The sequence below is a fragment of the Harpia harpyja genome, chromosome 4 (assembly GCF_026419915.1).
Source record: "Harpia harpyja isolate bHarHar1 chromosome 4, bHarHar1 primary haplotype, whole genome shotgun sequence".
NCBI classification, from domain to species: domain Eukaryota; kingdom Metazoa; phylum Chordata; class Aves; order Accipitriformes; family Accipitridae; genus Harpia; species Harpia harpyja.
The window spans coordinates 32,775,162-32,795,733 of NC_068943.1; the positions used below are offsets into that span (position 1 = coordinate 32,775,162).

Genomic DNA, 20,572 nt, shown 5'->3' on the forward strand with positions numbered 1-20,572 from the left:
CTTCATGCTTGAGGGATAATAAGAAATGACCTATGTAAAAAAAATTTCCTCACACAGCTTGTTTCATGTGAGTGTTCTTCAGCTAGGTCTTGACAAGACGTGGGATGACTCTTTGAAAGTGGGGTGACCTATTTCACCACAACGCTTTCTCACACAGTGCTCCCACTGACACCTGCTGTAGGATTTACTTGTATAAATTTTGAAAATCTAAGTAGCTAAAACCATTTTAATTTCTCATCTGATCTCTTACTTGTCCATTCTGCACCTCTTGCAGTGCTATGTGACTGCTTTGAAGTGGAGAACCTTACCAGTTCCAGGGAGGAGAGGACTGAAGGTAGTGTAATTTGGATTTATGGAGGGGAAGGAGAAGGTAGTATATATTTGGCACCACTTTGTGAAAATGGTAACCGGAAGACAGTAGTTTTGCCTTTTATGGTGTATGTATAAGATGTTAGTCAGCAGCACTACAGCTCCTTTACAGGAAACATGCACCCAAGTATTTTTTCCGGTAGCTGGCATAAGTAGCCGTGGCCTTGGCTGCTTGTTTCTTGCTCTAGCATCATTCCCCTGCACAATGCTGAAAAAAGAGAGATATGGCCACAGGGATCCTATAGAGGGAAAAGAACATCCCTCCAGAGGTAATGGCCTCAGCCAGGTTTAGAACTGTTGGTACCAGATGCCAGTCCACACCCTGAGTCATCAGCTGGTGAGATCCTTTTGAATGCTGGCAAGGTAGATGCATCCTGTGTCTGTTCACTCCCTGTCCTCCTGGCTGGGGTTGACAAGAGCAGCATTAACACTGGATAGATTAGTGATGTGGAAATCTGTCTTTTTTTAAATGAAAATTATACTATAAATTTCATATGCAATCTTTGCTTCTCCATGCAAAACCGAGGTTTTGCTGCTAGAGTTTCAGGGCACTCCAGCATGAGAAGTGGGGAAGCATTTCCAAGGTGAGTGAGTGGTTTGAGCACTACACATAATAGTGTATGTTTTATTTCCTTTTGGCCTACGCAAGGTTATAACTGATGATCCAGAAATGAAAAACTGTGTTCTGTCACCCATCCTCTGAAGTAATCTATCTACCAGTGCTATCCAGTCTTAGTAAATGTATTGAAATATCTGAAAACAAGTAAGAAATAAGGACAGCAGTTTTAATCTGCAGTGGTGGAACTTCTTACTAGGAATTTTGAATGTATATTTTTAAACACACATTAAATATACTTATTTCTCAGTATTTTAAATTTGTGATGCTGTCATGCACAGCAAAAGGATGGGAATGGCACAGGGCAGATGTTGTCTCCTGGAGCAGTAGTGTAGGTTTCCAAAAAGTGTTGTGGGCATTTTTTGTAATGGGTCTTTGACCTTTCCACATTTTTTTTTTTTAATTTCTGTGAATATAAAAGTTCATGAAATTATGTTGAGAGTTAGTGCCAAATCAGTTGTTTTACAAGATAAAGTACTTTCAACATTGCCTGTTGATATTAAATATTATGCTTGTAGCTGCTGGTGACATAAGCAGCTGCGGTTGTTGTGACAAAAGATTGTTACTTTCTTCACTGTTGTCATGATGCTTTTGAGAGTAACCATAGAATCTGTACTGCCATAGCATTACTTCGCTTCTGGTGTCTTGGGCAACAGAAGTCATTCTCTGGAATGACTTTGGAAATGCTCTTTTACTAGCCTTACAAGAATGCAGTATTTCATGACTGCTGGGGAGGTGTCACCCTAGCACATTTGCCAGCCAAGATTAGCTGTCTGAAAGTGGAATGTAAACCTAGTACGGTGACAGTGGACTCTACCTCTAGAAATGGAGTAAGAAAACAGATTTACTTGTTCTTTTGTGCTTGATTATTGAAAAGGAGAAACGTTAACCATGAGAGAGCGAGCCTGTTCTCTTTTCTGGCATTGTCTGTTGGCACACTGAACCATATTCCCTTTTCAGAGTCCTTGCCAAAGATGCACCGCTAATGTTTTAACAAAAGCTTCCATGAGTGGGCTTGCTACCTCAAAGGTACATACACTTGGAAGAGAAGAGGTTCTGAACCAGTAGCTTAAAAAGCATTTCTTTAAACAAAATGTTCTTTATAAATATTTCTAGTGGCAGAAGGAGGCACATTGTAAGGGGTGTATTAATTATTGCAACTGATATCACTTGGTGAACAAAATTTATCAAACTGCTTTTATCTGAAAATATTTTGAACCTTTTTTCCCCAGAAAACATACAAAAAATATTGATAGGACAGGATAATCAGCTTGTGTAGCTAAGGGACGTTACAGCTGTAAAAAAATTTCCAAATGCCTTTTGTTTAGTAATATGTTCAGTTCATTCAGTTGAAAATTCTCTCGTGTCCCTTCTATGAGTTTCAATGGTGATTAATTTTTAGTGGGACTAGTTTGCTGGTGTTTGAAGATAGGCTCCCACAGCACCCTTTGTAGACATGCTTGAAAAATTACTTGAAGGAGCATTGTGGACCATCAGAAGCCACTCCAGTTTGTCACTTGACTTCTGTTTAGCTTTCATGATTAAATTTATGAATAGACTTCTGAAGGTTTAAGCCTACAAAAGAAGATAGCTGTCCTGGCTGGTTTTTCAGAAGTGCCTCCCAATGAAATGAGTGGGAGCCTTTGAAAAGCCCACTAGGAGCTACTTGTGGTTTTAGACTTCTTGGGAGCTGTACAGACTTGTAAACAGAAATCTGCATTTCAGGTGATTTGAAGACGTTTTGGACACAACTGGGAGGTAGAAGAGTAGACGTCATATTTGAGCAGGTGCAAAATGTGCTGCTGTTGCTAAAGCAAAAGATCAAGAATGGAACTGCCACAAACCAAGGTTTGAAATCCTTGTAACAGTTAAGCTGTACTGCAGGGGAGCTGTGTGATATCTGCCACAATTCAGATATCTCTGAATTTGAATTACTTAGGAGTTGGCGTTTTTAAGCACTTTAAAAAATGCATCTGCTTTTTAAAAAACAGACTAATCATTTCAGGTGCATTTTGCCATTTTCTCATTTTGCCTGTATACTTTTTCAAACAATGCGTGGCTCTTAACCACATGGAACTGAAGTGTTTCTTCTTGAGAAGTAATGAAATATCTGCAGTGCCTTGTGTTCTGTTCATCATCAGAAGTTTTAGCCTTTCAAGGTGATCTCAGTGAACTGAATGGTGTTGGGGTGGGATTATAATTACATAAGTATTATTTCATGTTGGAGACACCATTATAACTTGAAACGTTAGTAGAAAAATGTGACAGCAATGCCTTTAAGATTGTTCCTGGTTTTCATGGAAATAAGTTTCCTTTACATCAAAATCGGAAGTCTGATAAGCTTAGAGCAGTACACAGTTTTCTTTTTACTGGTGTATTTAATTCAGAAAAATTACTTTTTTTTATTAAGTTGCCCACGTAAATGTAATCTGTGGATCTTACTGCTTTTTTTATGCAAGAAAATGTACAGTAGTGTAAGATGCTTTTAAACTGGTATAGCCACACAGTCTGCATTGGACTGCTTGCTCTAAATTGGTAGCGCAATTTTTTGTGTACTTAAGCTCCCACATCTTGATTTTTATGACACAATATTACAGCAGTACCTAGATAAAAGTTGAACTTGAATCTCCAGGTGACACAATGAATCTGTGACATAGTTAAATTCAAATTTTCCTATGCTTCATTCGGTAAAGATTTCAAACTAAAGTATTAAGATGGATTTTGCTGACTGTTGTCTGCCACCTTGTAATATTTATTGCATGGGGTAAGAGGTTGAGACAGAACTGGTTTCTTCTTTGTGTTCTCACTATCTGAAGGCCATTTCCACCAGTTTAGGAGTAGCATTAATTTGGTCCAGCCCTTCTTAGCCAGAAGATGACTAGTCTGATGACAAAGTAAAGAGAGAAACTTACACTAAATTGTGTTTATGTATATTACTGCCACTAGAGGCTACTGGTTTGTGTGTGTTTGGAAACATTCTAGCAGCTTTCCAAAAGCCAGAGGATGTTTGGTGCTGATTCACAACTACTAATACGAGCTGTAATTTTATTGTAATTCATAGATGTGTCTGTTAAGGACTGTGGTGCAAAAGGTTTCTAATAGTATCAGTCTTGCAGTGCTCTAGATTAGCATAGTGAAGAAACAAGTGTCTCTGGAGGACTTACACCTTGTTTTCCCTGTTATCATTGTCCCTGTTATCATTACTTAAATTACACTTCGTATCTGTTTTGTTTTGGTTTTTGCATAGAATGCTGGCAGGCTTGGGCACTGGTGAATGAAGCTAATCTAGGTGATCTCTTAACCTTGACAAATGGTATGTGCAGCTCGATTGTATTTATTTGGTATGTGGATTTAATTTGTCTCGTTTTACTCACCAGGAGCTTGTTTCCTTTTGTTGAAATCGGTAAAATAGATCTGAGAAGCCTGTTAGCATTACAAGGGAAAAAACGTAATTATTAGTTTCCTCAGGTACTAGACTGTGGACTCTCGCCTGGGTTTGTACTTTTGTGGTTTGTGTGTATGTGTTTATGGCTTGTACCAAGGGAAGCGAGTTTGAACTAGTAAGCCCTGATGAACCTGAGCTGGGTGCAAGCAGAGTCATCTTCTGCATGGCTCCACTAGCTGTAATACCCTGGTGTTGTGGGTTAACCACAGCCAGCAAGTAAGCACCACGCAGACGCTCACTCACTTCCCCCCACCCAATGGGATGGGGGAGAGAATCGAGAAAAAAAGGTAAAACTTGTGGGTTGAGATAAGAAGAGTTTAGTAGAACAGAAAGGAAGAAAATAATAATGATAATAATAACAATAATAAAATAGCAATAATAATAATAAAAGAATTGGAATATACAAAACAAGTGATGCACAATGCAATTGATCACCACTTGCTGACTGATGCTCAGTTAGTTCCCAAGCAGCAATCCCCCCTGCAGGCCAACTCCCCCCAGTTTATATACTGGGCATGACATCACATGGTATGCAATACCCCTTTGGCCAGTTTGGGTCAGCTGCCCTGGCTGTGTCCCCTCCCAACTCCTTGTGCCCCTCCAGCCTTCTTGCTGGCTGGGCATGAGAAGCTGAAAAATCCTTGACTTAGGCTAAACACTACTTAGCAACAACTGAAAACATCAGTGTGTTATCAACATTCTTTTCATACTGAACCCAAAACGTAACACTATACTAGCTGCTAGAAAAAATTAACTCTATCCCAGCCAAAACCAGGACACCTGGCATCCTTTTACCTCAAATAATGAAGAGAAATCTATATATGTGTTTCATATGTGTGTTGTCTCCATGCTCTTTGAAAGCTACATGGAAAATTTAAATGTGCAGATCACCTGGGGGTCTGTGAAAAAGGGTAAATCTTCATGATGCATTTCTGCCTCAAGTTTGTGAATGCACACCTAAGTTTTCCTGTCTGGGGAAAGGGAAGGAGAGAGAGGGAGGGAGAGGAGGAGCAGGAAAGAAAGTGTGAGATTGTGTGTCATGTGTCAGCGAGTCACTCGGTTGCACACCTATATGCAAACACATTACTTTTGTATAAGTTATAAAAAGCAGTTTCCTTTTTTAGTAGCGCACTTGCTAGCATGCTCTTTGTTAGCCGTAGTTCATAGCAATGCATTGTTTTTAATGTATTTTGGCAATTATCTCTTTAGTAACTAAAGTAAGTTCGATTATAAATTGAAATGTGGATTGCTGAAGTTTTTGCTTGCATTCAAATTTTTTCAGTAAGTGATATGTTTGATGGAGATGGCATACAGGAAACCAAACCCAAATTTCAGCGTCTTCTTACAGATGACAACACTGTAGACTCTGTACAAGGTTCTCACAGGTCAGTGTATTTAATAGTTTATTCCATTTCCTTATTTGATCTATTCTTTAGTGCATATGAGAGAGATTAAAATCTCTTGTAATTCTAAAGTCAATGTTTTAAATCAGTTTTGAAACCTGCCAGTTTTCAAAGTGAAAATATTTTTAACTTGACCTACATGGAAAACCTGAGGTTTTGAGTAGACTTCTCTAATTTACCACCTAAGAACTTTGCAGAATAAAACAGGGCATTAGATTGTGAACACAGATCCATGAGTATTACCAGGATTATCAGGGTTAGGACTTAACAATTTTTTAGTTCAGTTCTCAAGCTTTCACAGGCTGTGCAGATTGTCAGGTACATGACTTAGTCTCTCTGTATTTAGCCTCAGGTACTGATTTGGAAGATGGGGGTAAAGACATCGTTTCCTTCTTTTTTTTTAAGGTACTTTCTGTGTTTTAGTATGTAAGTTCTTTCTGGGAAGAAGCTGTTGCCTTTTTTTTTTTTTTTAATGCCACTGAATATGTCTTCATATGATGTTAGGACAGTAACACAATGCGAACAGTGATTCAGTGAAACCCTTGCCTTTCTAGCAAGGCTGTTTCTTTCCTGCGCTAATAATATCGAACTACTAAAAAAACGAGCATTTTACTGGTTGTCTAAGATGCTGCTCTTTTTTCTTTTTTTTTTTTTTCTTTTTTATTCCAAATAGCAAAAAGGAGGAGATGGAAAAAACAGGTTCAGGGAGTAAAGCAGCATCTAGTAAAGTTCAAGATTTACCTTTAAACCTGCAGTACCAGAACCACAAGTGCTCTAGTGCATGTCTTGCCAACAGAGCAGCGGGTTCCTACAAGGGTGAAAATCCTCTTAAGATGCCAATCCTGTTTGACTTTCAAAGACGCCATGCAAAAGCAGACTGCCTTTCAAAATCACTGGATGTGAATTATAAAGCTCCTTGCGGTCGAAGTCTGAGAAGCTTTCAAGATGTGCAAAATTATTTGTTTGAAACAGAATGCAATTTCTTATTTGTTGATCACTTCTCCTTCAACACATATGTACTGTTGGGCCGGAACACCGTAAATCCCGAACCCCTCGTGTTTGATTTTGATATTAGCAATGGAGCCGAGTCTGTGCCCGTTTCCTTCTGCAATGATCTTGACCGCGCAAGATTACCTTATTTCAAATATCGGAGGGCATCGTGGCCACGTGGATATTATCTCAACAATTTCTCCACCATGTTTGTTGATTCATGTGACTGCACAGATGGCTGTATTGATAGGTAGGTAGAAAAATCTAATCCCAGACAAGTGACACATGATGCCTCAATAGCAGGGTGGTGGTGTAAGTCTGAAGGCACGCAGTACCGAACAGTGCCAAATAACGAAGGACCAACGCTGCTGGAATATCTGTGGTAGTTGTCTTGTGCCGTGCTCTGTGTTGACTGACACCACTGTGTCTTTGTCTTCTCCAGAACTTGGGTGCTCCTACCCGTCCAGCCTCTGTTGTAGGGAAGGAAGCGATCAACAGGTGGATTATTGTGTTCCTTTCCCTTTCTTCCCAAATTGGCAGTGCTTCTCCTCCAGGTGGAGCTGGCAAGCAGATCTCTCGGCTTTGGGAAGGGAGTGGGGGAGGGAGAGTCTTGTGCCAGCAGAGGAAGGCTCGTTTTCCTGGCAGGCAGGGAAGGATCCTGCATGACAACTTCTGCTGCAGCTCCTGCTGTGGGATGGTATCCTAGAGATGGGATGGGACAGCCTGGAGAGATCAGATCATTTGGGACTTAGGAGGTTACTGAGGGCAGAGGAAGAAACATCCCTGTTCACAATCTCTATATCCCATCCTTCCCCTTGTCTAAACAGAAACTGAGAAACCCTGTGGTCACAGAACGCATTTATGTGCTGAGCAGTTCAAATGGTATCACTCATTGCTGTCTCTTTCTAAAGCCCAGTAACTCTGGGTTACATATTACTCTGTGGGAACCTGCCACAGTTAACATATGCGAGTTTGGTGATAATTTTGTCCGCTTTCTTGAAGGGTGTTTGTCTTTGACCGGATCTTTGCCTGTAGGTCTTATTTGGTGTTGAATTTATTTTGTATTATTGATAACTAGAGCAGTTGTATGTGCTGGTGTGCAGTATAATTGCGCATGACCCAACAAAAGCTTGAAATCACAGCCTAGTATAATGAAGCTTAAGTAATTAAAGTTATTTAGTTTCAGCTGAACAGTGGGGAGCAGCAAGCACATAACATGCTGCTTCTTTGCACTGAACTCCCCCAAGAGTTGAGATGTTTTTGATGTGCAGTGTTGGAGTTCAGGATTTGGTCCATTGCTATTTGCACAAACGCTGTGGGTCTTTGGAGTTGTCATGACATAAGATGGTGAAGACCAGCATTATTGCTTGAGTTCTCCACTCTGTAGTGTGAAATTCTTCACTTCCTGGGGGCTAGGGTGAGAGGAAGGTAACAAAGTAATGCCTAACAGGCTGGGGTGCTGTGCCAGAACAGGTGATTTTCATTCATTCATTCATTCAATCCATTTGACAGTGTCCTGTTTATAATAAATTTCTGTTGTACTTCAGCTGTTTGCATGTGCCTTTTAAGCAGCGTGGCAGAAGAATGGGGTTGGGGCGGAGAGAACATAGTTGCTGTAAAGCACGTTTAACCAGGCGAGAGACAAAGGGAAGGGCAGGGTGCCTGAAATGGCCTTGTGGAGTAAAAGGGGCGGGGGGGGCGGAAATACAGGTATACATAAAAGTGTGTGTGTGTATAGCCAAGTACATTTTAAATTATCTAGATTTATGTTTGATTTACGCTGCCCCAAATACATTCTGAGATGTTTTACTGTTATTTTTTTAGGTCAAAATGTGCATGCCTACAGCTAACTGCAAGAGGCTGTAGTAAAATTTCTCTGTCTCCGAGTAGTAAAACATCCTGTGGATACAGTTACAAAAGACTGGAGGGACCTGTTCCTAGTGGGTAAGAAAGACTGAACTATTAGCTGTTATTTTATTTGTATGCTCTTATTTTATTCCTGTAGTGTAAGTGCTGCAGGACTAAAATAACTGCAGTTTCTGGATTACTGAAACCTTCCATTTTTTGTCACAATTTTACTGACAGATCAGGGTGATAAAAAATAATCAATGTGACTTGAGTAATAGGAGGAAAAAAACACTTTTGTACTGCAGATACTACAATTTTCACAGCTTAGTTCAAGGTCCAAGAAGAGTGTGAAGAGTAACATAGTATTAGCTGGTCCAGGAGCTCAGACCATATCTGGCCCATGTGTTGGTTCATTCAGGCATGGCAAGGAGAGAAGAGAGAGGGGAAGGAAACCTGCCACAAGAGGAGGAGGTCTATCACAAGACCATCACAGCATGTATCAGCCGAAGAAGTGGGAAGCAGTAGCCACCCTTGGTTTTTGCCCTGTATCTTGTCCACCCGTTTGCTCTGTAGGACCAGAGTCCTAGAGAAATATCAGCCAGCTGCTGTTGCCGGTCTTGGTTATGTGTGACTCTTCCAAGAGTCTCCAAGGCCATTTCAGTGCTGCAAGTGTCCGCCCTTTGTCTTATTCAGCTCCTGTGGATTAATATGTGGCTCAGAGAAGGTGCCAGTAACCTCAGTTGTTCGGGAGAGGAATTGTGCAAGGTAGCTTTCTGCAATAGCCAAGGGCTGAACCCGCAGGCTTAAGGAGCCTCTTTCAGTCCTTTATTGCTGTATGATGTTAGTTTATGGTTGACATGCAGATTTAAAGCTGCCAGTGAACCAGAAACAAATGCAAAAAAAAGCACAATTGTGAATTCTTTTAGAAATATTTTGTTAAATCCTGAAACTCATGACAGCTACAGTGAGGTCCAGGCAGACAGGTTGTCTTTGCTAAAATCTGTTCCAGCATAGAAAGAGGTGCTTCATAGGGATTTCTGCTTCTGTGTGATTTACTGCTATAACATAAAAAGGTAACATCTGGTTTTTCTTGTCTACTTATATCAAAATCTGGCTGACAGACTCTTAAAATTGATGAATCAGCAATCAAGAAAGTCATGAGCTTCAGAGCACTGTTGCATAATCAGTTTTAGCCAGAGTCTTTATCTTTTCAGTTAACTGCCTTATTAATGGTCAGGAGGGAAATTTATAATAGCATCTTTGTTTTGGTAGTGCATTCTTTTATATTGTGTTTTGTTTTGCTTCCTCTTGACAGAATTTATGAGTGTAGTGTGTTGTGCAGGTGTGACAAGATGATGTGTCAGAACAGAGTTGTACAGCATGGCATTCAAGTCAGGTTGCAAGTGTTCAACACAGAGAAGAAAGGCTGGGGCGTCCGCTGCCTGGATGATATCGACAAAGGGACGTTCGTTTGCACTTACTCAGGTAACAGAAGATGACCTGTGGAAATGTGTAGCATAATTCTCCCTCTCCTGTGGCCTGTGCCCTGGAATTTTTTTGAGAACCAAACGGGGAAATACGGGGTTGGCAGAGAAGTGAGTCAATATAATCTTAACTTGCAAGATGATCAAATGGACAGAAGAACCTTGAAGAACTCTGCAATGCAATGGTGCCAGACAAACAATCAAAACATTATGGAGCAAAGCCTATCTCAGACTGTTGATTTTTCCCTCACAGGCTGTGCATCCTGTGCCAGGGTTAGTTTTCCTTCAGTATAAATGCATTCATATTTTGCTTTCCCAAATAATTTTATTGTATTTTTTTAATGTAAGTTTGAGCTGCTATAGTGAGTGCAACCCATGTTAGCAAACAATTTAAAAAAAAAAATCTTTTCTTTTTCTTTCAGGCAGGTTAATGACCAGAGCTGAAGTTCAAGTACTGGGAGATGCTGGTCAAGAGCTGAAAGAGAAGAGTGCTGTGAATGACAGAGGCCACGGCTTTTTTTCCAAAAAAAGAAAACTTGACAGTGATTGTTCAGACTCTGTGATTGAACTAGTGCAGACTGGCAAAAATGACATTCTTGAGAAGCAGGAATCTTTGTCTCAGACTGTGGACAATGAAAATAAATCAACCCTGTAAGTTTACCAAAGCAAACTTAAGCATAACAAAACTAATATTCTGCTATTCTAGGAAGTCCTTCGTTAAACTTGGAGTACAACTGAATGTCCTCAGCTGAGGGTGTCTTTTTTCCCTCCTCAACTTTTTTGTTAATTCCTGATTATTTCTTCTAGTGGGACAGAGTTTTTCCTCTATATTAGTTTTACTTACTGTGTGTACCACTTGGCATTTTCTAGAAATCCAGTTCATCTCCTGGGTGTACTTGATCGGTTCAGGGCATTAATCATTATGCTAATTTGAAAGAATTAATAAAAGATACTTGAGATAAATGATTTAAAGATACTTGATGACACCGAAGGGTTTGATAACAAATTAGCCACTAACTGTCCTGTCCTTTGCTCCCAGTCTCTAAACTTCTTGTTCTTTGTAACATAACCTTTCCTGCTAGGAATCTTAACCTTTTGCATTAGGAGTCTCACACCACCTCACTTTTGCAGTGACTTATGCAAAAGTTCTGGTCCTGTTTTCATTTTACAGTCAGGGTCTCATGGCCTGTCAGGAGTCCTAAAATAAAATCGCTGCAAAGTAACCATGTGGCTTTGTCAATAGCATGCTGTAGTCTTTTCAGAAGGAAGTTGGAAGCTTGTTTTCTTAAACTTTATTCCTCGCTCTGCCAGACAACTTTGTAAACACTTTCTTTGTACTACTGGTAAATGATTGCAAATTCTTGCTCATTTCATAGTAGAAGGTGATTGTGGATCTTTGAGAAGCACCATGAAATTGCAAATGGAAACTTTTTAGAATACCTTCCAGTATATTCTCACTTGCATTTCAGTATCTTGGAAACCTAACGAACTCATAATTTTGTAAATTACATAATTATCAGCAATCAGCTAGATTTTACTTCTACTAGGTGCTGTTACCAAAAATTGCAGGGAATCACACTTTTAAAGTTGTATTTACTGCACTGCTCCCTTAAATCTCATTAATTTCCTTTCCTGAGAATAAAAATGTTTCACATGTGGGCTGTGTAAAAAATATGACAGACAAAAAGACTTTGTTATTCTGCCTCTTAAGAAATGACAGTCCAGCTGAACTGAGAAACCTTTGAAAGGACATCAGTGTGCTAAGCTTGACATGCCATTCACCCAAACAGATTTCCTTTAAAAGGACAAACAATGTAATCATGTAATAATGTCACAAATTCTTGTGGCTACTGCACCGTTTGTGTTTACAAAGGGGTATAAATCTTCAGAAAGCCTTAAAGAGTAGCATTTGTTGCCATTATCTCTAGACCAAAGAAGTACCGTGGTGGCTTTTTGTGCCAAGAAACATATATAAATGTTTTATGTTGAAAGTTTTCTTGAATAAGAGCTGTTACTTATTGCTAGACATTGTACAGATATTAAGATTAGTTTTGAAACTGGTGTTTTCTACTGCACTCTGAGCGTAATCCAAATGAATGTGATTTTAGATGTTTTAAATGTATATGCCAGATACTGCTTCTCAACCTTCCTCAACCTTCTCCTGATGTGAAGGAGTGAGGTTCTTTTGTGGGAGAGTATTTTCTATATCTGCCATATATTGCCTGTCTCCCTCTCTATCCCTTGTCCCCACAGTATCTTTCCTTTCTGTTTGAAAGCTGTACTGTCAAAACTGTTGAAAGTCTTTGCAGGAAAAAGGCAAAACTCTGTCTGTAGGTGCTCTGTTTTGAGATGATCTGATATAGTAAAACAACGGAGAATTTGGTTCCCGGCAGGAGAACTGGGAAAGGATGCAAAAGCAGCTGCTGATCTCTCCAAAAAGTATGAACAACTGGTTTTTTACAAATGCAATTGAGAACCTAACCTAGGTCCTCAATTCTTAAGGCAAAATAGTCACAGAACTTGGGGTGAGGCCAGACTGCAGGCTCTGGTGTAGTCTGTTCTTTATGAACTAGAGACTGTTAGAGAAATGTGTGTTCCGAGAGTTACTTATGGGTCTTTTTGTCTTTTATAATTTCCTTTTGACCTTTCTATACAGGGTTCATCCAAGGAATTTAAGTATTGCAACTTCGAGAAGGCCTGGAACTAGAACAGTTGTTTTCCATAATCACCATCTAAAAATGGTAATAATAATAAGTGGCTTTAATAGATTCATTTTTCACTGTGCTGAATAGGTATGTTAATTTTGACCTTTTCATCTTATACGTTTAAATAGTTCTAATGATCTTTCTTCATGAGATTGTGTCACACTGTGAGCTAAGCCGGTGTGCTGGAAGCTGTGCCCCATCCCTTCTCCATTATCAGTCCTTCAACATGTTCCCTGAGGCCAGCACTAACTACTCTCACAGCCTTCCCTTCTCCACCCTTCGCTTACACTCCAGCCTTGAGAGTCTTAAGAAATCATTCTCCCCCTCCGCCCCCTGTTGTAACTAACTGCCGGGTTAGGGGGTCAGAGTGATAATATTTTTGTGATGTCTCCCCAAAGAATGACATAGCAGGGAGAGAAGAAAATCTCAGGAGTTGGGTGCAGTTTTCTCATGCAGTGGCACAGTTGGGACAATTTGATCTGACCTGGGTGTGAAGTGTTGCCTGCAAATACGTGCAAAGGAGGGAAACTGGAGTAAACTTCCTCTGTAGGTTTCATTGGTTTCACTGCACTTAAGAAATGCACATGGGATTTTCATGCTAACATTTGGCAGTGCTGTCCATTCTGGAGCTCCCATAACTAATTGCCTTTTTGTGGTGGGAGAGGAGAAATCCTGCCACATCTGTTCATTTTATTGAAACTGTGTAAAAAGCGTGTTTGGGCTTTGGTTCAGCAACTTACACAAACATGCTTAAATTCTGGTGAAACTGTTGGGACTTAAGCACTTATTTAAATGTTTTATTGAGTGGGGAGCTCCTTCCAGGTTATTCTGAAGGATAATTTGAACTTAAGATAAATATTGCATTGCAGTATATGTATGAACCTTTGAAACTCAGCCATAGCCATGCATTATAGTAGGTTTGAAACTTAAACCCTAGAGTCCTAAAAGCCACTTGCTATCCTGTGTTGACCCAGAGTTGCATACAGCAACAATACATCACAGCCTTTTCATTATCTTTTATTCTGTTTAAAGGAAATTGATACACTGGTGCACAGTGCCAGCTCAGATGAAGATAATAGTTCTCAGATTCATCAGTCAAGCAAAACAAAACTAACCAGTGGAACAAAGAAAGGAAAAGAAAGTAGGTTTGCAGAGCTATAAATACTGCACTCTTAGTACACTTGTGCCCCATCAGGTGATAGACTTAAAGTGTATAAAGCGATCTTCGGATGTGGGCAGGCCTGTTCTCAGAGTGGCATGATGTTGTCTGCATAATGCTTAGGCTGTCTTAAGAGAGCTCAGTGGTACAGAAATTATTGCTGCCTTGCATATTACAGTGCATTAACTGGTACAGGGCAATCTTTTGCCTGCAAAGTTGATCTTGGGACATGTTGAACAGTCCTAACAGCAGCTTCTCAAATACAGCGCAACTGTGGGAAAATCAGTCTTGTGAATCTTATTGTGTCACACCCAATACATGTTCCAGTCAACAAAAATTGAACAGGATATAATGCAGGAGGGGGGGGACCTCAAGCTGCAAGAGCCAGTGTGAAATTGATGCTATTTGCACATGCATTTTGTTTCTATCTTAATCACAGTCTATGATTCTCTCAGGAATTAAGGTGGAGAATGATGATAAAATGCTATGTGGAAGAAGTCAGTCTGGAGTGGGATTTGAGAAGAACAAGAGACTAGATCACTCACAGGAGACTTGCTCAAGTGCTTTAGGCACCACAGCAGGAAACAGTCGTTTGCGGGAGGATTGATGAGAGGCGTGGAAAAGGGCAGTTGTGTTAGACTTGTAAATAGCAAGGAAGCTGCGTACATTTTGGAGAACGAAGGGTGGGGGGATAAGAGTTCAGGGCCAAACAAGGGAAAGGCCTTAAACTGGCGTTGAAGAATAACTTACGTGTCCATTGACAGAATCCACTCAGCAGCGGAAGGAAGAACATCTGATGGAGATTGGACAGACTGAGTCTGCTGACATGGACAGTGCAGAATGCAAAAGAAAGGGTCTGTCTCTGCAGGGTGTTGATTGTGGCAAGTCAGGTGTGCTGGATGACATGTGTGTTGTGAGGCCACCCAAAGATGTACCACTAAAAGCTGACTGCAAAGAGGAAAATCACAGGCCGTCAAAACAAGATGCATTTTGTGAGGAGGCTGACGGTGATAGGACGCTTCTGAAGAATGCTAATGAAGAAAATATTTACGTACTGGATGCTACAAAAGAAGGAAATGTGGGTCGTTTTCTTAATGTAAGTAAAAAGTTTGTATGTGTTTTCTTAGTTGTCTTAGCTTAAATAAATAAATGGTGTATTTCCATAAATTAGAAGGCCTTTGTGCGTAAACCGTATATGTGGAAGGTACATGACAAGGCAGGCTATGTGGTCCTCCCTGGACTCTAAAGTGACAGAACAGCAGGTTGGGTCACACTGGCTGTTAGTGCCTCCGTAAGATGATGCATGCTATGTACTAGCTGTAGTTTTTGGCACCACCAGGTTCCCGAGTGAAATATTCCCCAGTAATGAGTGACATGTTTCCCCTGAATTTTTGAACAGCCTTTTTTGGGGGCCCAGAGAGCAAATGGCACATTTTGTTGAACCACAAGCCTTATGCCAGCCTCGTTTTTTGTTCCCCAACCATTGTAAATTCTAGCTTGTGCTAATTTAGGATAAGTGGTACGATATTGTAGGAAATTTCTCTGTCGTCCAATCATAGGTTCAGAAAGCGTTCTTCATACTGTGTATGTATCTGCTAAATAAGTCTCTCAGTTTTGACTTGCCAAGAAATAGTAGTGAATTACCAAGTACCTCCAACTAAGACAAATGTTTCATAAACACGTCTGCATGTACTCTGCAAGTAACTTAGTTTTCTTCACTGGCATGAATATGTGTCTTACAGCAAAATCCTTGCACATGTTTAAGCTGTTCTTCATTGCAGAGGTAATATGATGTTAAGATTAGTAGTGCATCTTGCTGAAACCTTTCTTCTGCATCCATGACCATAGACATGTTCCTATGTGCACCTGCATGACCTTTCACATCTCGTATCTCTTTGCCAATATACGCAATCATTTAATCTATTACTTGCTCCCTAGCACTGCTCTCCTGGCTGACAGCGAGATATATCTGTCACATACTGATTATTTGTGGTGCATTCTGAATCAAAGATGAATTCTCACCATAAATTTCTGGAGGACAGCTTGGTAAAAGAATTTGGTTTTCCTAGGCAAAAGTACTTTCATAATATGATGGAAATAATACTTCAAAGAGACGTAGTTACTGCAAAAATAAGTGGCAATGGCACTGAGTAGTAGAGATTCTGTGTGGGCTGGAGAAGGGAGGGAAGAAACTACCTTTACTAGTGACAGATACCTGACACAAAATAGGTTCTTCAGCCAACAACAAGGTGTTTCACTTTTTCTAATTCAGATATTCTGTTTTACAGCACAGCTGCTGCCCAAATCTCTTTGCACAGAGTGTGTTTGTAGAGACTCACAACAGAAGTTTCCCGTGGGTGGCGTTCTTCACAAACAGGTGAATTTTTGGAAGTTTAATGGTGTTCATTCAAGGCACTAGTGGAAAAAGCAGTGCTCAGTTATTAGGAAAAAATTATGCTAAGGGGGGGCAGATGCTTAGATCATGAAACCATAGAACTACTTTCTTACCTTCTACCATAAAACTGACTTCTGACTGTGCACTAAAGACTGGAGGAATACAGCTGTTGATTATCACTAATCGGTTTTGCACTGAAATGTAAACTGAGGAAGCTTAATTTGATGTGTCTGCTTCAGCAATAATCTTCAGTGGAAAAATAGGTTTAACTCAGCATGGTCATTTTGAAAGCCAAGATTCACTGATCCCAGCGTTGTGTCTCAAGGAATGACCAGCTGATCTGGGTCCCATAGGGCAGGATTGGAACCTACAGGGTCTTAAGGCTGAGACACTTTGTGGGCCAAACAAAGGCTCCAGGCCGCCTCCTCGCAGCTACCAAGAGAAGCAGGACTTTGTGTAGCCCAACATGTCCTGCGGGGGTGGCACTAGGATACTCAGAGGTGAAAAGTTCCTCTGAAAGCAAAAGATGTGGGTCTTCCCTTAGCAGATGACAGAAGGGGAGGTGCAGAGAGCTAGTGCCGGTGAGACACAAGAAGGTGGCAGCTAAACCCAGGAGGGGAAGGATTAATTTTATGAATGAAGCTAGCTGACACACATGATAGCAGGAGTACTAGGTGTGAACTTACAATGGAGAGGATAGGGTTCGTTCCAGACAAACCGACCCCAGGGGACACTGATCCTCTGCAGAGCCTTGCAACCCTGTTCCATACTGACACAGATGCTGTGGATTGCATTGTGAGGAGGGCTTCCAAGAACTGTGAAGACAATGTTTTGAAATATGTCAGAAAAAAGATTTTGTTTTAGCTAGAGTCTTTCTTACTCAGGTACTCGGTAAAGAAGTGTGTAGTGGGGACTGAGGCCAGTGGAAAGAAGTAATAGTGGTCAGGAGAAGACACTTAGGGAAGAAGATTGTTGAAGGAAAGGTTCCCCTGGCTGGCCTTCCTGCTTTCTGGCAATCACCCTTTTACAACTGTTCTACCTTAAGGACTGTGTCTGGATCATCGAGCTTAACTGTGTATTTTCCGTGAACTTGCCAGTCACCTTTTTATTTGTTGTACATTTCTGGCCTCCAGAACATCCTAAGGCAGCAAGTCCCAGGTTGCAATTATGTGCTGTTTGAAAAGTCCTCATTGTTTGTTCTCAGCCCGCTGCCTGGTAATTCACTGGATGTCCCTTATATTGTATCCAGTGAGAAATATGAGAGAATTACTCTCTTTGTAATACTCATATTTTATTGTACTGTCCCTCAACATCTGTCGTGGTTTAACCCCAGCCAGCAAGTAAGCACCATGGAGACGCTCACTCACTTCCCCCCACCCAATGGGATGGGGGAGAGAATTGGCAGAAAAAAAAAAGTAAAACTCGTGGGTTGAGATAAGAACAGTTTAACAGGACAGAAAGGAAGAAAATAATAATGATAATAATAACAATAATAAAATGGCAATAATAATAATAAAAGAATTGGAATATACAAAACAAGTGATGCACAATGCAATTGATCACCACTTGCCAACCGATGCCCAGTTAGCTTCCGAGCAGCGACCCCCCTGCAGGCCAACTCCCCCCAGTTTATATACTGGGCATGACGTCACATGGTATGCAATACCCCTTTGGCCAGTTTGGGTCACTGCCCTGGCTGTGTCCCCTCCCAACTCCTTGTGCCCCTCCAGCCTTCTTGCTGGCTGGGCATCAGAAGCTGAAAAATCCTTGACTTAGGCTAAACACTACTTAGCAACAACTGAAAATATCAGTGTGTTATCAACATTCTTCTCGTACTGAACCCAAAACGTAACACTATACCAGCTGCTAGAAAGAAAATTAACTCTATCCCAGCCGAAACTGGGACAGCATCTTAGTCTCAGGTATTTAATTGGGCATACATTTTGGGCAATGAATTTCCTACCTTAGAAATTTCTTCTCTTTCCTGTACTGTCAGAGCAGCTGGTTCATGAGGAGCATGTGTTTAATTATGAGTCTTAGGCTTTGTGCATATACATAGTGCAATTGCATTAAAACATAGCTTGTCATACCAAAGATGATAGCCTTCATCACCAGTGTATCTAGAGATCTATTCAAACCTCAATGTTGCACTGTACATAGTAGAAAGAGCAAAACTCTGTTCCCATTTAGATGTATTCACTTATGCGTTTTTTCCTTTTTTTTTTTTGGTTTGATTTTTGTTTCCCAGAATTAGCCTCAAAGTTAGACCAGGTGGTTTAGACTCTGACCCTATCACACTGCTTGATAAATTATTTTCTCCTATGTGTAGGTATTTGCACTCTTCATAGCTCTGGTAGGCAAAGCAGCATGCATGTGCCAGAGACTGCTTATATCTCTTGGTTCTCTCCCAACAAGCTGTATGTGTGATGCTCCCTGCCCCCTATGATTTGGGGGTTTGCATGTGAGTTGTTGGTGACAAACTGTAAGCACAGTACTGTTTCACTTAGTTCAAACAAATTGACTGAGTGTTTTATTTCTTAGGCATGTGAAAGCTGGAACCGAGCTCACGTGGGATTATGGTTATGAAGCTGGTAGCATGCCAGAGACAGAGATTTCCTGTCAGTGTGGAGTTCAGAAGTGCAGGAAAAAAACCTTATAGGCAAAGCTTTCCTGCTGTCAACACATCATGTACGTGGAGATATACGTCCTGAAAGGGACTACTACACGGTGAACAGTACACTTAAGTCTGTGGTGCTAATTACATTCCACTAAAATGCCTTTCACCTGATCGTTTTTTAAATTTACATTTAAATGTCACTTTTTTAGTTTACAGAATTAGAACTGTTTGTCATAAGAACACGCATCAAACTTCTCCTAGATAATTTCTGTGCTCCTAGTCGTCTTTCCCTCCCTCTTTTCATTCACAAGGAAAGTTCACAGTGCGCTGGAAGAACTCATGCTTCTGTGCCATCTGCAGCAGAGACATGACTTTGGTATTTTCTGTGCCCTTCCACAATGCCAAGTTAGCAAAACTCAGTTTTCTGAAACTCAGTATGAGTGCAAGTCTGCCTGTTTGGGGGACTAAGAATTATTAAAATATACCCAAGCCTAATGGATCCAGTGGGACAGATAGTCTTGAACAGAGATGAGCTTAATTAGAACAGTTTTGCAGAGCTGTGTTCATGCTACAAAATGAGCTGGGCAAGTCCTGCTGCTGCAGGAGAGAAATGACTGGTTTTTGTTGGGTTGCATCCCTGTCCGTATTTGTGACACACAGAGAAATCCTTGAGAAATCCAGTGTGCCTCATTTCAGTGCCATATTGTATAGTGTGGGACAGGTGGGCCACAGAAGTCCTTGCCATGTGGTTTGTTGGTAAGAGAGAAACAAGCTACATTAGGTGACACTAAGTGCAGTTGCAGGAGGCGGCTCTGAAATGGAGCAAGGGATGGGTGTGCAGGTGTGTGGCTTTTGAATGTGTTGGAGCCTTGTGCAAAGAATGTGGTGTCACAGATGGACGATTTAGACCACTTGAAGAACCACCACCAAAGGTATCGGCAAAAGTGGTTTTATTGAAGTAAGATGTTGTAGAAGTGAGACTTAACAAAGTTTGATGGCAAGGTTCGCTCTGTTACTGTGGAGTGTATAATAACGATTCAGAGTTACCAAACAAAATCAAACTTACCAATACAAAATCTAGTGCACTACAATACAAGGTTATGTGCGATACCAGTCACTTACCAAAGATCTGCAGTTGGTAAGGGGTCTCTCAGTCTCGAGGAGTAACCTTGAGAGGCGTCCCAGCTCAAGGGGTGATCCCCGCTGTGCAGCCAGCTGCTTAATAGGGAGAGCTCAAAGGTGGCTTACTGAGGCTGTCATATTTATGGAACAAAGTAGTTGGCTTGTAGTCAAATTACACGCAGAGGAAAAGGTAAGCATGAGACTCCTTGTACCCACAAATTTCTTTGTTCCTTGATAAATGAGTCTTGGAAGAACCACCTGCTATTCATGTGTTAATTGCATGGTTAGTGTTCCAGTTTCCAAGCCCACATGCATCGATGCTCACCATGTCAGCCTGTTCCTGTGTGGGTTTTCAGAGAACGGGTTGGAACTAGAGAAGTTCTTGGCCCAGTTATGGCCGAGGCCTTTGCTTCCTTTGG

General features: G+C 40.8%; 1 protein-coding gene across 3 annotated transcripts in view; it reads left to right on the forward strand.

Moving 5' to 3' along the window:
* Positions 1-20,572, forward strand: part of SETDB2 (SET domain bifurcated histone lysine methyltransferase 2) — a 29,217-nt gene that overhangs the window by 1,646 nt on the left and 6,999 nt on the right. For 2 of the 3 annotated variants that reach the window (XM_052786146.1, XM_052786149.1), the window contains 13 exons: positions 275-334; positions 2,711-2,833; positions 4,233-4,298; positions 5,713-5,815; positions 6,507-7,073; positions 8,648-8,767; positions 9,987-10,156; positions 10,578-10,806; positions 12,812-12,896; positions 13,893-14,001; positions 14,784-15,115; positions 16,308-16,396; positions 18,956-19,102. In XM_052786146.1, coding sequence (XP_052642106.1) covers positions 275-334; positions 2,711-2,833; positions 4,233-4,298; positions 5,713-5,815; positions 6,507-7,073; positions 8,648-8,767; positions 9,987-10,156; positions 10,578-10,806; positions 12,812-12,896; positions 13,893-14,001; positions 14,784-15,115; positions 16,308-16,396; positions 18,956-19,073 — 2,171 coding nt within the window. In that variant the 3' untranslated portion in view covers positions 19,074-19,102. The remainder of the gene's footprint in view (positions 1-274; positions 335-2,710; positions 2,834-4,232; positions 4,299-5,712; positions 5,816-6,506; positions 7,074-8,647; positions 8,768-9,986; positions 10,157-10,577; positions 10,807-12,811; positions 12,897-13,892; positions 14,002-14,783; positions 15,116-16,307; positions 16,397-18,955; positions 19,103-20,572) is intronic. The other variant, XM_052786148.1, reaches the window with a different exon arrangement.